General features: G+C 48.9%; 1 protein-coding gene across 2 annotated transcripts in view; it reads left to right on the forward strand.

Annotated features, from left to right (window-relative positions):
* The window catches only part of ELMOD3 (ELMO domain containing 3), a 104,274-nt gene that overhangs the window by 47,270 nt on the left and 43,653 nt on the right, over positions 1-13,351 (forward strand). For both annotated transcript variants that reach the window (XM_063931901.1, XM_063931902.1), the window contains exons 4-6: positions 7,857-7,929; positions 8,776-8,835; positions 9,581-9,601. In XM_063931901.1, the coding sequence (XP_063787971.1) occupies positions 7,857-7,929; positions 8,776-8,835; positions 9,581-9,601 (154 nt within the window). The remainder of the gene's footprint in view (positions 1-7,856; positions 7,930-8,775; positions 8,836-9,580; positions 9,602-13,351) is intronic.

The raw sequence follows: 13,351 nt of genomic DNA on the forward strand, positions 1-13,351 counted from the left end.
CCATTAATGTCCAGATTTCGGCTCTATCGATTTTCTTCCAGAGAGAACTGGCTTCACTACCTGAAGTTCAGACTTTTGTTAAGGGAGTGCTGCATATTCAGCCCCCTTTTGTGCCTCCAGTGGCACCTTGGGATCTCAACGTGGTGTTGGATTTCCTAAAGTCACATTGGTTTGAGCCTCTTAAAACCGTGGAGTTAAAATATCTCACGTGGAAAGTGGTCATGCTGTTGGCCTTGGCTTCGGCCAGGCGTGTGTCAGAATTGGCGGCTTTGTCATGTAAAAGCCCTTATCTGATTTTCCATATGGATAGGGCAGAATTGAGGACTCGTCCCCAGTTTCTCCCTAAGGTGGTATCAGCCTTTCATTTGAACCAACCTATCGTGGTGCCTGCGGCTACTGAAGACTTGGAGGCTTCCAAGTTGTTGGACGTAGTCAGGGCCCTGAAAATTTATGTTTCCAGGACGGCTAGTGTCAGGAAAACTGACTCGCTATTTATCCTGTATGCACCCAACAAGCTGGGTGCTCCTGCTTCTAAGCAGACTATTGCTCGCTGGGTCTGTAGTACGATTCAGCTTGCACATTCTGCGGCTGGACTGCCGCATCCTAAATCAGTGAAAGCCCATTCCGCGAGGAAGGTGGTCTCTTCTTGGGCGGCTGCCCGAGGGGTCTCGGCTTTACAACTTTGCCGAGCAGCTACTTGGTCGGGGTCAAACACATTTGCTAAATTCTACAAGTTTGACACCCTGGCTGAGGAGGACCTAGAGTTTTCCCATTCGGTGCTGCAGAGTCATCCGCACTCTCCCGCCCATTTGGGAGCTTTGGTATAATCCCCATGGTCCTTACGGAGTCCCAGCATCCACTTAGGACGTCAGAGAAAATAAGATTTTACTCACCGGTAAATCTATTTCTCGTAGTCCGTAGTGGATGCTGGGCGCCCATCCCAAGTGCGGATTGTCTGCAATACTTGTATATAGTTATTGTTTAACTAAAGGGTTATTGTTGAGCCATCTGTTGAGAGGCTCAGTTATTATTCATACTGTTAACTGGGTATAGTATCACGAGTTATACGGTGTGATTGGTGTGGCTGGTATGAGTCTTACCCGGGATTCAAAATCCTTCCTTATTGTGTCAGCTCTTCCGGGCACAGTATCCTAACTGAGGTCTGGAGGAGGGTCATAGTGGGAGGAGCCAGTGCACACCAGGTAGTCCTAAAGCTTTCTTTAGTTGTGCCCAGTCTCCTGCGGAGCCGCTATTCCCCATGGTCCTTACGGAGTCCCAGCATCCACTACGGACTACGAAAAAATAGATTTACCAGTGAGTAAAATCTTATTTTCTCTATCGTCCTAGTGGATGCTGGGGTTCCTGAAAGGACCATGGGGGAATAGCGGCTCCGCAGGAGACAGGGCACAAAAAGTAAAGCTTTTCCGATCAGGTGGTGTGCACTGGCTCCTCCCCCTATGACCCTCCTCCAGACTCCAGTTAGATTTTTGTGCCCGGCCGAGAAGGGTGCAATCTAGGTGGCTCTCCTAAAGAGCTGCTTAGAGAAAGTTTAGCTAGGTTTTTTATGTTACAGTGATTCCTGCTGGCAACAGGATCACTGCAGCGAGGGACTGAGGGGAGAAGGAGTCAACTCACCTGCGTGCAGGATGGATTGGCTTCTTGGCTACTGGACATCAAGCTCCAGAGGGACGATCACAGGTACAGCCTGGATGGTCACCGGAGCCGCGCCGCCGGCCCCCTTGCAGATGCTGAAGACAGAAGAGGTCCAGAATCGGCGGCTGAAGACTCCTGCAGTCTTCTAAAGGTAGCGCACAGCACTGCAGCTGTGCGCCATTTTCCTCTCAGCACACTTCACACGGCAGTCACTGAGGGTGCAGGGCGCTGGGAGGGGGGCGCCCTGGGAGGCAAAATGAGTACCTATAAAGGCTAAAAATACCTCACATATAGCCCTAGAGGCTATATGGAGATATTTAACCCCTGCCTGATTTCTCAAAATAGCGGGAGACGAGCCCGCCGGAAAAGGGGCGGGGCCTATCTCCTCAGCACACGGCGCCATTTCCTCTCACAGCTCCGCTGGTCAGGACGGCTCCCAGGTCTCTCCCCTGCACTGCACTACAGAAACAGGGTAAAACAGAGAGGGGGGGCAAATTTATGGCGATATTTTTATATAACAAAGCAGCTATAGGGGAGCACTTATTATAAGGCTATCCCTGATATATATATAGCGCTTTTGGTGTGTGCTGGCAAACTCTCCCTCTGTCTCCCCAAAGGGCTAGTGGGTCCTGTCTTCATTAGGAGCATTCCCTGTGTGTCTGCTGTGTGTCGGTACGTGTGTGTCGACATGTATGAGGACGATATTGGTGTGGAGGCGGAGCAATTGCCAAATATGGGGATGTCACCTCCTAGGGGGTCGACACCAGAATGGATGCCTTTATTTATGGAACTACGGGATAGTGTCAACACGCTAAAGCAGTCGTTTGACGACATGAGACGGCCGGACAATCAATTAGTGCCTGTCCAGGCGACTCAAACACCGTCAGGGGCTGTGAAACGCCCTTTGCCTCAGTCGGTCGACACAGACCCAGACACAGGCGATGACTCCAGTGGTGACGGTGACGAATCAACCGTATTTTCCAGTAGGGCCACACGTTATATGATTTTGGCAATGAAGGAGGCGTTACATTTAGCTGATACTACAGGTACCACTAAACAGGGTATTATGTGGGGTATGAAAAAACTACCTATAGTTTTTCCTGAATCAGAAGAACTAAATGACGTGTGTAATGAAGCGTGGGTTGCCCCTGATAAAAAGCTGATAATTTCAAAGAAATTATTGGCATTATACCCTTTCCCGCCAGAGGTTAGGGAGCGCTGGGAAACACCTCCTAGGGTGGACAAGGCGCTAACACGCTTATCTAAACAAGTGGCGTTACCCTCTCCTGAGACGGCCGCACTTAAAGATCCATCAGATAGGAGGATGGAAAATATCCAAAAAAGTATATACACACATGCAGGTGTTATACTACGACCAGCTGTAGCAACTGCCTGGATGGGCAGTGCGGGGGTAGTTTGGTCAGAATCCCTGATTGAAAATATTGATACCCTGGACAGGGACAATATTTTACTGTCGTTAGAACAAATAAAGGATGCATTTCTTTATATGCGTGATGCACAGAGGGATATATGCACACTGGCATCACGGGTAAGTGCTATGTCCATTTCGGCCAGAAGAGCTTTATGGACGCGACAGTGGACAGGCGATGCGGATTCAAAACGGCATATGGAAGTTTTGCCGTATAAGGGGGAGGAGTTATTTGGAGTCGGTCTATCAGATTTGGTGGCCACGGCTACAGCCGGGAAATCCACCTTTCTACCTCAAGTCACTCCCCAACAGAAAAAGGCACCGACTTTTCAACCGCAGCCCTTTCGTTCCTTTAAAAATAAGAGAGCAAAGGGCTATTCATATTTGCCACGAGGCAAAGGTCGAGGGAAGAGACAGCAACACGCAGCTCCTTCCCAGGATCAGAAGCCCTCCCCGGCTTCTACAAAAGCCTCAGCATGACGCTGGGGCTTCTCAAGCGGACTCGGGGACGGTGGGCGGTCGTCTCAAAAATTACAGCGCGCAGTGGGCTCACTCGCAAGTAGATCCCTGGATCCTGCAGATAATATCTCAGGGATACAGGTTGGAATTAGAGACAGATCCACCTCGCCGTTTCCTGAGGTCTGCTTTACCAACGTCCCCCTCCGAAAGGGAGACGGTGTTGGAAGCCATTCACAAGCTGTACTCTCAGCAGGTGATAGTCAAGGTACCTCTTCTGCAACAAGGGAAGGGGTATTATTCCACTCTTTTTGTGGTACCGAAGCCGGATGGCTCGGTAAGGCCTATTCTAAATCTGAAGTCCTTGAACCTGTACATAAAGAAGTTCAAGTTCAAAATGGAGTCACTCAGAGCAGTGATAGCGAACCTGGAAGAGGGGGACTTTATGGTATCCTTGGACATCAAGGATGCGTATCTCCACGTTCCAATTTACCCCTCACACCAGGGGTACCTCAGGTTCGTTGTACAAAACTGTCACTATCAGTTTCAGACGCTGCCGTTCGGATTGTCCACGGCACCTCGGATCTTTACAAAGGTAATGGCCGAGATGATGATTCTTCTTCGAAGAAAAGGCGTATTAATTATCCCATACTTGGACGATCTCCTAATAAGGGCGAGGTCCAGAGAACAGCTAGAGATGGGATTAGCACTGTCTCAAGAAGTGCTAAAACAGCACGGGTGGATTCTGAATATTCCAAAATCCCAGTTAATGCCGACAACTCGTCTGCTGTTCCTAGGGATGATTCTGGACACGGTTCAGAAAAAGGTTTTTCTCCCGGAGGAAAAAGCCAAGGAGTTATCCGAGCTTGTCAGGAACCTCCTAAAACCAGGAAAGGTGTCTGTACATCAATGCACAAGAGTCCTGGGAAAAATGGTGGCTTCTTACGAAGCGATTCCATTCGGCAGATTCCACGCAAGAATTTTCCAAAGGGATCTGTTGGACAAATGGTCAGGGTCGCATCTTCAGATGCACCTACGGATAACCCTGTCTCCAAGGACAAGGGTGTCTCTTCTGTGGTGGTTGCAGAGTGCTCATCTATTGGAGGGCCGCAGATTCGGCATACAGGATTGGATCCTGGTGACCACGGACGCCAGCCTGAGAGGCTGGGGAGCAGTCACACAAGGAAGAAACTTCCAGGGAGTATGGACGAGCCTGGAAACGTCTCTTCACATAAACATTCTGGAACTAAGAGCAATATACAATGCTCTAAACCAGGCAGAACCTCTGCTTCAGGGAAAACCGGTATTGATCCAGTCGGACAACATCACGGCAGTCGCCCATGTGAACAGACAGGGCGGCACAAGAAGCAGGAGGGCAATGGCAGAAGCTGCAAGGATTCTTCGCTGGGCAGAGAATCATGTGATAGCACTGTCAGCAGTGTTCATCCCGGGAGTGGACAACTGGGAAGCAGACTTCCTCAGCAGACACGATCTTCACCCGGGAGAGTGGGGACTTCATCCAGAAGTCTTCCACATGCTGGTAACCCGTTGGGAAAGACCAATGGTGGACATGATGGCGTCTCGCCTCAACAAAAAACTGGACAGGTATTGCGCCAGGTCAAGAGATCCGCAGGCAATAGCTGTGGACGCGCTGGTAACGCCTTGGGTGTACCAGTCGGTGTATGTGTTTCCTCCTCTGCCTCTCATACCAAAAGTATTGAGAATTATACGGCAAAGAGGCGTAAGAACGATACTAGTGGTTCCGGATTGGCCAAGGAGGACTTGGTACCCGGAACTTCAAGAGATGATCACGGAAGATCCGTGGCCTCTACCTCTAAGGAGGGACTTGCTTCAGCAGGGTCCCTGTCTGTTTCAAGACTTACCGCGGCTGCGTTTGACGGCATGGCGGTTGAACGCCGGATCCTAAAGGAAAGAGGCATGCCGGAAGAAGTCATTCCTACTTTGATTAAAGCAAGGAAGGAAGTAACCGTGCAACATTATCACCGAATTTGGCGAAAATATGTTGCGTGGTGCGAAGATCGGAGTGCTCCGACGGAGGAATTTCAACTGGGTCGATTCCTACATTTCCTGCAATCAGGATTGTCAATGGGTCTCAAATTGGGATCTATTAAGGTTCAAATTTCGGCCCTGTCGATTTTCTTTCAAAAAGAATTGGCTTCAGTCCCTGAAGTCCAGACCTTTGTTAAGGGAGTGCTGCATATACAGCCTCCTGTGGTGCCTCCAGTGGCACCGTGGGATCTAAATGTGGTTTTGGACTTCCTAAAATCTCATTGGTTTGAACCACTAAAAAAGGTGGATTTGAAATATCTCACATGGAAAGTGACCATGCTTCTAGCCCTGGCTTCTGCCAGGAGAGTGTCAGAATTGGCAGCTTTATCTTACAAAAGCCCATATCTGATTTTCCATTCGGACAGGGCAGAACTGCGGACTCGTCCGCATTTTCTCCCTAAGGTGGTGTCAGCATTTCATCTGAACCAGCCTATTGTAGTGCCTGCGGCTACAAGTGACTTGGAGGACTCCAAGTTACTGGACGTTGTCAGAGCATTAAAAATATATATTGCAAGGACAGCTGGAGTCAGAAAATCTGACTCGTTGTTTATATTGTATGCACCCAACAAGATGGGTGCTCCTGCGTCTAAGCAGACGATTGCTCGTTGGATCTGTAGCACAATCCAACTTGCACATTCTGTGGCAGGCTTGCCACAGCCTAAATCTGTAAAGGCCCACTCCACAAGGAAGGTGGGCTCATCTTGGGCGGCTGCCCGAGGGGTCTCGGCATTACAACTTTGCCGAGCAGCTACGTGGTCAGGGGAGAACACGTTTGTAAAATTTTACAAATTTGATACTCTGGCTAAGGAGGACCTGGAGTTCTCTCATTCGGTGCTGCAGAGTCATCCGCACTCTCCCGCCCGTTTGGGAGCTTTGGTATAATCCCCATGGTCCTTTCAGGAACCCCAGCATCCACTAGGACGATAGAGAAAATAAGATTTTACTTACCGATAAATCTATTTCTCGGAGTCCGTAGTGGATGCTGGGCGCCCATCCCAAGTGCGGATTATCTGCATAAGTTGTACATAGTTATTGTTAACTAATTCGGGTTATTGTTAAAGGAAGCCATCTTTCAGAGGCTCCGCTGTTATCATACTGTTAACTGGGTTTAGATCACAAGTTGTACGGTGTGATTGGTGTGGCTGGTATGAGTCTTACCCGGGATTCAAAATCCTCCCTTATTGTGTACGCTCGTCCGGGCACAGTACCTAACTGGAGTCTGGAGGAGGGTCATAGGGGGAGGAGCCAGTGCACACCACCTGATCGGAAAAGCTTTACTTTTTGTGCCCTGTCTCCTGCGGAGCCGCTATTCCCCCATGGTCCTTTCAGGAACCCCAGCATCCACTACGGACTCCGAGAAATAGATTTATCGGTAAGTAAAATCTTATTATTAATGCTTATACTTCAACTTTACACAAAAAAACCCCTCAGATTATAACGTGAATTCAAGTGTGGACAATCTTATATAAATCATGCATTTCTATTTGCTAACAACGGTATCACAAAATAAATGAAGGCACATTAACTATTACCTGTGTATTCTGGCTGGGCAGTAATACACATTCCATCAAAAATAATATTAAGGAATGTATCAGATTGTTGTAAAACACATAAAAAACGCTAAAGGTCACAATTTGCTCATCCCAACACCGATATCACACACGTGATACAAACTGATCACTGTACAATACTGACCTCACGCTCCTTTGATTACTATACACAAGTCACGTGGATGTCACACACACACACCTGGTACACACTGATCACTATGCACAGATGCCACTGATTGTACAAACCTGACACACACTGATCACTATACACAGGTCACACTGATCTTACACACTGATCACTATACACAGGTCACATTGATCTTACACACCTGGTACACACTAATCACTATGCACAGGTCACTCTAATTTTACACACTGATCACTATGCACAGATTACTCTGATACTCACTTGTGCTAGCTCATCGTATGATTTGGAGCATATTTATTACCATTATATGGTCTATGGTTACCTTTAACCTGTCCGCTTCTAGAATAACTCACATTTGTCACAGCTGTTTCTTTTACTGCTAATAAATTTATCAGAATGCCCGTGGCAAGCCGTGCAGTACTAGTAAATGTTTGGATTACATGTATGTATACAGCTGCCTACTGCATTACTAGCAAAGACCTATAACGTTGTGCGTCGCCCTCCGTACTAACCACGTGACCATTTCTGATGAGTGCTTTCCATGCTATAGATTTCTGCTGTGAAACATAGCAGCGTCTTACAGAACCTGGTGAGCAAAGAAGAGGAGCCCGAGAGAGAGCTGGGTATGTTAATTTTATTCCTAACTGGATGCACATGTGATTACTGTACAGGCTCCGCCGTGTGGTGGGGTGTAATAGCGCCATGTTGCCTGTACGGGTGGTCTTCAGTATGCCGACTGTCGGGATCCCGGCGCAGTATACCGGCGCCGGAATCCCGACAGCCGCCTTACCGACAGGTATTCTCCCTCGTGGGGGTCCATGACCCCCCTGGAGGGAGAATAAAATAGCGTAGCGCGCCACCGTGCCCGCAGCGTGGCGAGCGCAGCGAGCCCGCAAGGGGCTCATTTGCGCTCGCCACGCTGTCGGTATGCCGGTGGTCGGGCTCCCGGCACTGGTATGCTGGTCACCGGGAGCCCGGCCGCCGGCATACCATACTTCACCCGCCTGTACAGTATATCCTCTATAGATTATATTGTGTGAGACCGTGAGCATCATTCCAGTTCCCCTACTTGACATCTGTACCTGTTTCCCTTAGGATCTGTTATGTGGTGGACATGGTTGCTCTTCTATTTGTCCACCTATTTTATGATCGGTAAAACCAGTGCTGGCAGCTGCCAATCACTTTACCTGATTGCTGCAAAAACAGTACCTTGACAATTTAAATCTCACGGCTAAATCACACTTGCCGCAGCTCGCAGGCTGTTTCCCCATTACTTGTAAGAAACCAGCACACAGGGAAAAGTTTCTTTTAACTTATATTAATTGACTTTGTAAACTATGACAGTCTGTTGTAGTTGCTACTGGTTACAGCAACTGTTTTGCTTGTGCCAGTATCCATAATGTCTGCCTGTGTGTCCAGCACAGTATGCTTGCTGTGTGCTTACATGAACTTATTCTCTCTGACCATAGAAAGTGAAGATCTGCTCAGAGCGGAGGAGGAATGGGATGCCCTGGACAGTATACAGTCAGGTCAGTTCTACAGCATGTGGGAATGTCTATGTTTATAAGGGGACTCCACAAAGTGAGAAAATAAAGCCCAGCACCTTAGGTAACCCAAACTACTATACATGGCACAGGACATATGTATGTGCCTGGCTATAACGTGCTATTCTTTTGGGGTGTGACAGGGAACAAACAGAAACAGTGATGATGTAGAAGGGAGTACGGGTATTTGGTGAGGCTAGAAGGAGAGGCGGATGAAACTGTGATGATGAGTAGAAACTAAGAGGAGAAGATAAAGTTGTCTGCATTCCCTACATTCCCACATGTCTCTATTGAGGATCGGTGTACAGCTTGCTTGCCTGGTCCCATCATGAACATAGCACAGCATGCACTTGGCTTGGTAAATGTAATTGGAAGTACTTCAATTACACTTAAAGATTGTTAGCCGCTGGTTGAGTCACATGGTCTATTCCCACCTGTAAAGTGCCTGGGGATATTAAATTTCAGGCCTGCGAGCAACCTGCAAGCTACCCAGATTGACTAGTTAACGCTCATGTCTGCTCGAAACTACTGTGGCCTCATGGCTGCTTGTGGGTTTTAGGTCTGTAAAATTGAATAGCTTCGGGCACTTTATGGGTGGGAACAGACCAACATGCAGCTAATAGAATCTGCCCCATACTGTAACTTCCCAACTGTTATTTTCCAGATTCTTCGCTATTTTATTTGAATTATTGTACATTGTTATGTAATTGTGTCTCTCTCTCTCTTCCAGGGCTGTACTGTGAGAAGTCCGGTATGTATACACATTCTATCGGATTAGACAGCAGAGTGTAAGGTTTGTGTAGGTATTCGAGATCTATACTAACCTGAGACATAAGGTGCTCCTTTTGAGATGACAGGCGCTTGGTTGGCCAGAACGGAGCACAGGCGGGTTACATTATACACATAAGATTCAGGACACTGGTGACCAGAACTGCTCCTCCATATACCACTTCTTTCTCTGACGTCCTAGTGGATGCTGGGGACTCCGTAAGGACCATGGGGGAATAGACGGGCTCCGCAGGAGACTGGGCACACTAAAAGAAAGATTTGGTACTACCTGGTGTGCACTGGCTCCTCCCTCTATGCCCCTCCTCCAGACCTCAGTTAGATTTCTGTGCCCGGCCGAGCTGGATGCACACTAGGGGCTCTCCTGAGCTCCTAGAAAGAAAGTATATATTAGGTTTTTTATTTTACAGTGAGACCTGCTGGCAACAGGCTCACTGCAACGAGGGACTAAGGGGAGAAGAAGCGAACCTACCTGCTTGCAGCTAGCTTGGGCTTCTTAGGCTACTGGACACCATTAGCTCCAGAGGGATCGACCGCAGGACCCGTCCTTGGTGTTCGTTCCCGGAGCCGCGCCGCCATCCCCCTTACAGAGCCAGAAGCATGAAGATGGTCCGGAAAATCGGCGGCAGAAGACTTCAGTCTTCACCAAGGTAGCGCACAGCACTGCAGCTGTGCGCCATTGCTCCTCATTACACACTTCACACTCCGGTCACTGAGGGTGCAGGGCGCTGGGGGGGGGCGCCCTGAGCAGCAATAATATCACCTTGGCTGGCAAAATAACCACAATATATAGCCCCAGAGGCTATATATGTGGTAATTACCCCTGCCAGAATACAGAAAAAAGCGGGAGAAAAGTCAGCCGAAAAAGGGGCGGAGCCATCTCCCTCAGCACACTGGCGCCATTTCTCCCTCACAGTTCCGCTGGAAGGAAGCTCCCTGACTCTCCCCTGCAGTCTACACTACAGCAAAGGGTAAAAAAGAGAGGGGGGGGCACAGATTTGAGGCGCAGTAAATATTATAGCAGCTATAGGGGACATAACTCAGTTAGTCCCTGCATTATATAGCGCTCTGGTGTGTGCTGGCATACTCTCTCTCTGTCTCCCCAAAGGGCTTTTGTGGGGTCCTGTCTCCTTTAAGAGCATTCCCTGTGTGTGTGCGGTGTGTCGGTACGGCTGTGTCGACATGTTTGATGAGGAGACTTATGTGGAGGCGGAGCAGATGCCTATAAATGTGATGTCACCCCCTGCGGGGCAGACACCTGAGTGGATGGACTTATGGAAGGAATTACGTGCAAGTGTCGACTCCTTACATAAAAAATTTGACGACATGCCAAATGCGGGACAGCCGGCTTCTCAGCTCGTGCCTGCCCAGGCAAGTCAAAGACCATCAGGGGCTCTAAAACGCCCGCTACCTCAGATGGCAGACACAGATGTCGACACGGATACTGATACCAGTGTCGACGACGATGAGTCAAATTTAATGTCCACTAGGGCCATTCGTGGCATGATTGAGGCAATGAAAGAGGTTTTACACCTTTCTGATATAAACCCAGGTATCTCAAAAAAGGGTATTATGTTTGGGGAGAAAAAACTTCCAATAGTTTTTCCCCCATCTGAAGAATTGAATGAAGTGTGTGAAGAAGCGAGGGCTTTCTCTGATAAGAAATTGGTGATTTCAAAAAAATTACTAATGGCGTTCCCTTTCTCGCCAGAGGATAGGTCACGTTGGGAAACTCCCCCTAGGGTGGATAAAGCGCTCACACGTTTGTCTAAAAAGGTGGCACTACCGTCTCCGGATACGGCCGCCCTAAAGGAACCTGCTGATAGAAAGCAGGAGGCTATCCTAAAGTCTATATATACACACACTGGTGTTATGCTGAGACCAGCTATTGCTTCAGCGTGGATGTGCAGTGCTGCTGCTGCTTGGTCAGATTCCCTGTCAGAAAATATTGACACCCTGGACAGGGACACTATATTGCTAACCGTAGAGCATATAAAAGACTCAGTCTTGTACATGAGAGATGCACAGAGGGAGATCTGCCGGCTGGCATCTAGAATAAGTGCATTGTCCATTTCTGCTAGGAGAGGCTTATGGACTCGGCAGTGGACAGGGGATGCAGATTCTAAAAGGCACATGGAAGTTTTGCCTTATAAGGGTGAGGAGTTATTCGGGGATGGTCTCTCAGACCTTGTTTCCACAGCAACAGCTGGGAAGTCAGCATTTTTTACCCCATGTCCCCTCACAGCCTAAGAAAGCGCCGTATTATCAGGTACATTCCTTTCGACCCCAGAAAAACAGGCGGGGAAAAGGCGGGTCCTTTCTGTCTAGAGGCAGAGGAAGGGGAAAACTGCACCACGCAGCAGGTTCCCAGGAACCAAAGTCCTCCCCCGCTTCTTCCAAGTCCGCCGCATGACGGTGGGGCTCCACAGGCGGAGCCAGGTACGGTGGGGGGCCGCCTCAAAAATTTCAGCGATCAGTGGGTTCGCTCACGGGTGGATCCCTGGATCCTTCAAGTAGTATCTCAGGGGTACAAGCTGGAATTCGAGGCGCCTCCCCCCCGCCGTTTCCTCAAATCGGCCTTACCGACAACTCCCTCGGGCAGGGAGGCTGTACTAGAGGCAATTCACAAGCTGTATTCCCAGCAGGTGATAGTCAAAGTACCCCTACTTCAACAAGGACGGGGTTACTATTCCACACTGTTTGTGGTACCGAAACCGGACGGTTCGGTGAGACCCATTTTAAATTTGAAATCCTTGAACACTTACATAAAAAGATTCAAGTTCAAGATGGAATCGCTCAGGGCGGTTATTGCAAGCCTGGACGAGGGGGATTACATGGTATCCCTGGACATCAAGGATGCTTACCTGCATGTCCCAATTTACCTTCCTCACCAGGAGTACCTCAGATTTGTGGTACAGGATTGCCATTACCAATTCCAGACTCTACCGTTTGGACTGTCCACGGCACCGAGGGTGTTTACCAAGGTAATGGCAGAAATGATGATACTCCTTCGAAAGAAGGGTGTTTTAATTATCCCGTACATGGACGATCTCCTAATAAAGGCGAGGTCCAGGGAGCAGTTACTGGTCGGAGTAGCACTATCTCGGGAAGTGCTACAACAGCATGGCTGGATTCTAAACATTCCAAAGTCACAGCTGGTCCCTACGACACGTCTACTGTTCCTGGGGATGGTTCTGGACACAGAACAGAAAAAAGTGTTTCTCCCGCAGGAGAAAGCCAAGGAGCTGTCATCTCTAGTCAGAGACCTCCTAAAACCAAAACGGGTATCGGTGCATCACTGCACACGAGTCCTGGGAAAAATGGTGGCTTCGTACGAAGCAATTCCATTCGGCAGGTTCCATGCAAGGACCTTCCAGTGGGACCTCTTGGACAAGTGGTCGGGATCGCATCTTCAGATGCATCAACTGATAACCCTGTCTCCAAGGACCAGGGTGTCTCTACTGTGGTGGCTGCAGAGTGCTCATCTTCTAGTGGGCCGCAGATTCGGCATACAGGACTGGGTCCTGGTGACCACGGATGCCAGCCTTCGGGGCTGGGGCGCAGTCACACAGGGAAGAAATTTCCAGGGACTTTGGTCAAGTCAGGAGTCGTCCCTCCACATAAACATTCTGGAACTGAGGGCCATTTACAATGCCCTAAGTCAGGCAAGGCCCCTGCTTCAAAACCAGCCGGTTCTGATCCAATCAGACAACAT

This window comes from Pseudophryne corroboree, chromosome 6 (assembly GCF_028390025.1).
Source record: "Pseudophryne corroboree isolate aPseCor3 chromosome 6, aPseCor3.hap2, whole genome shotgun sequence".
NCBI lineage: Eukaryota > Metazoa > Chordata > Amphibia > Anura > Myobatrachidae > Pseudophryne > Pseudophryne corroboree.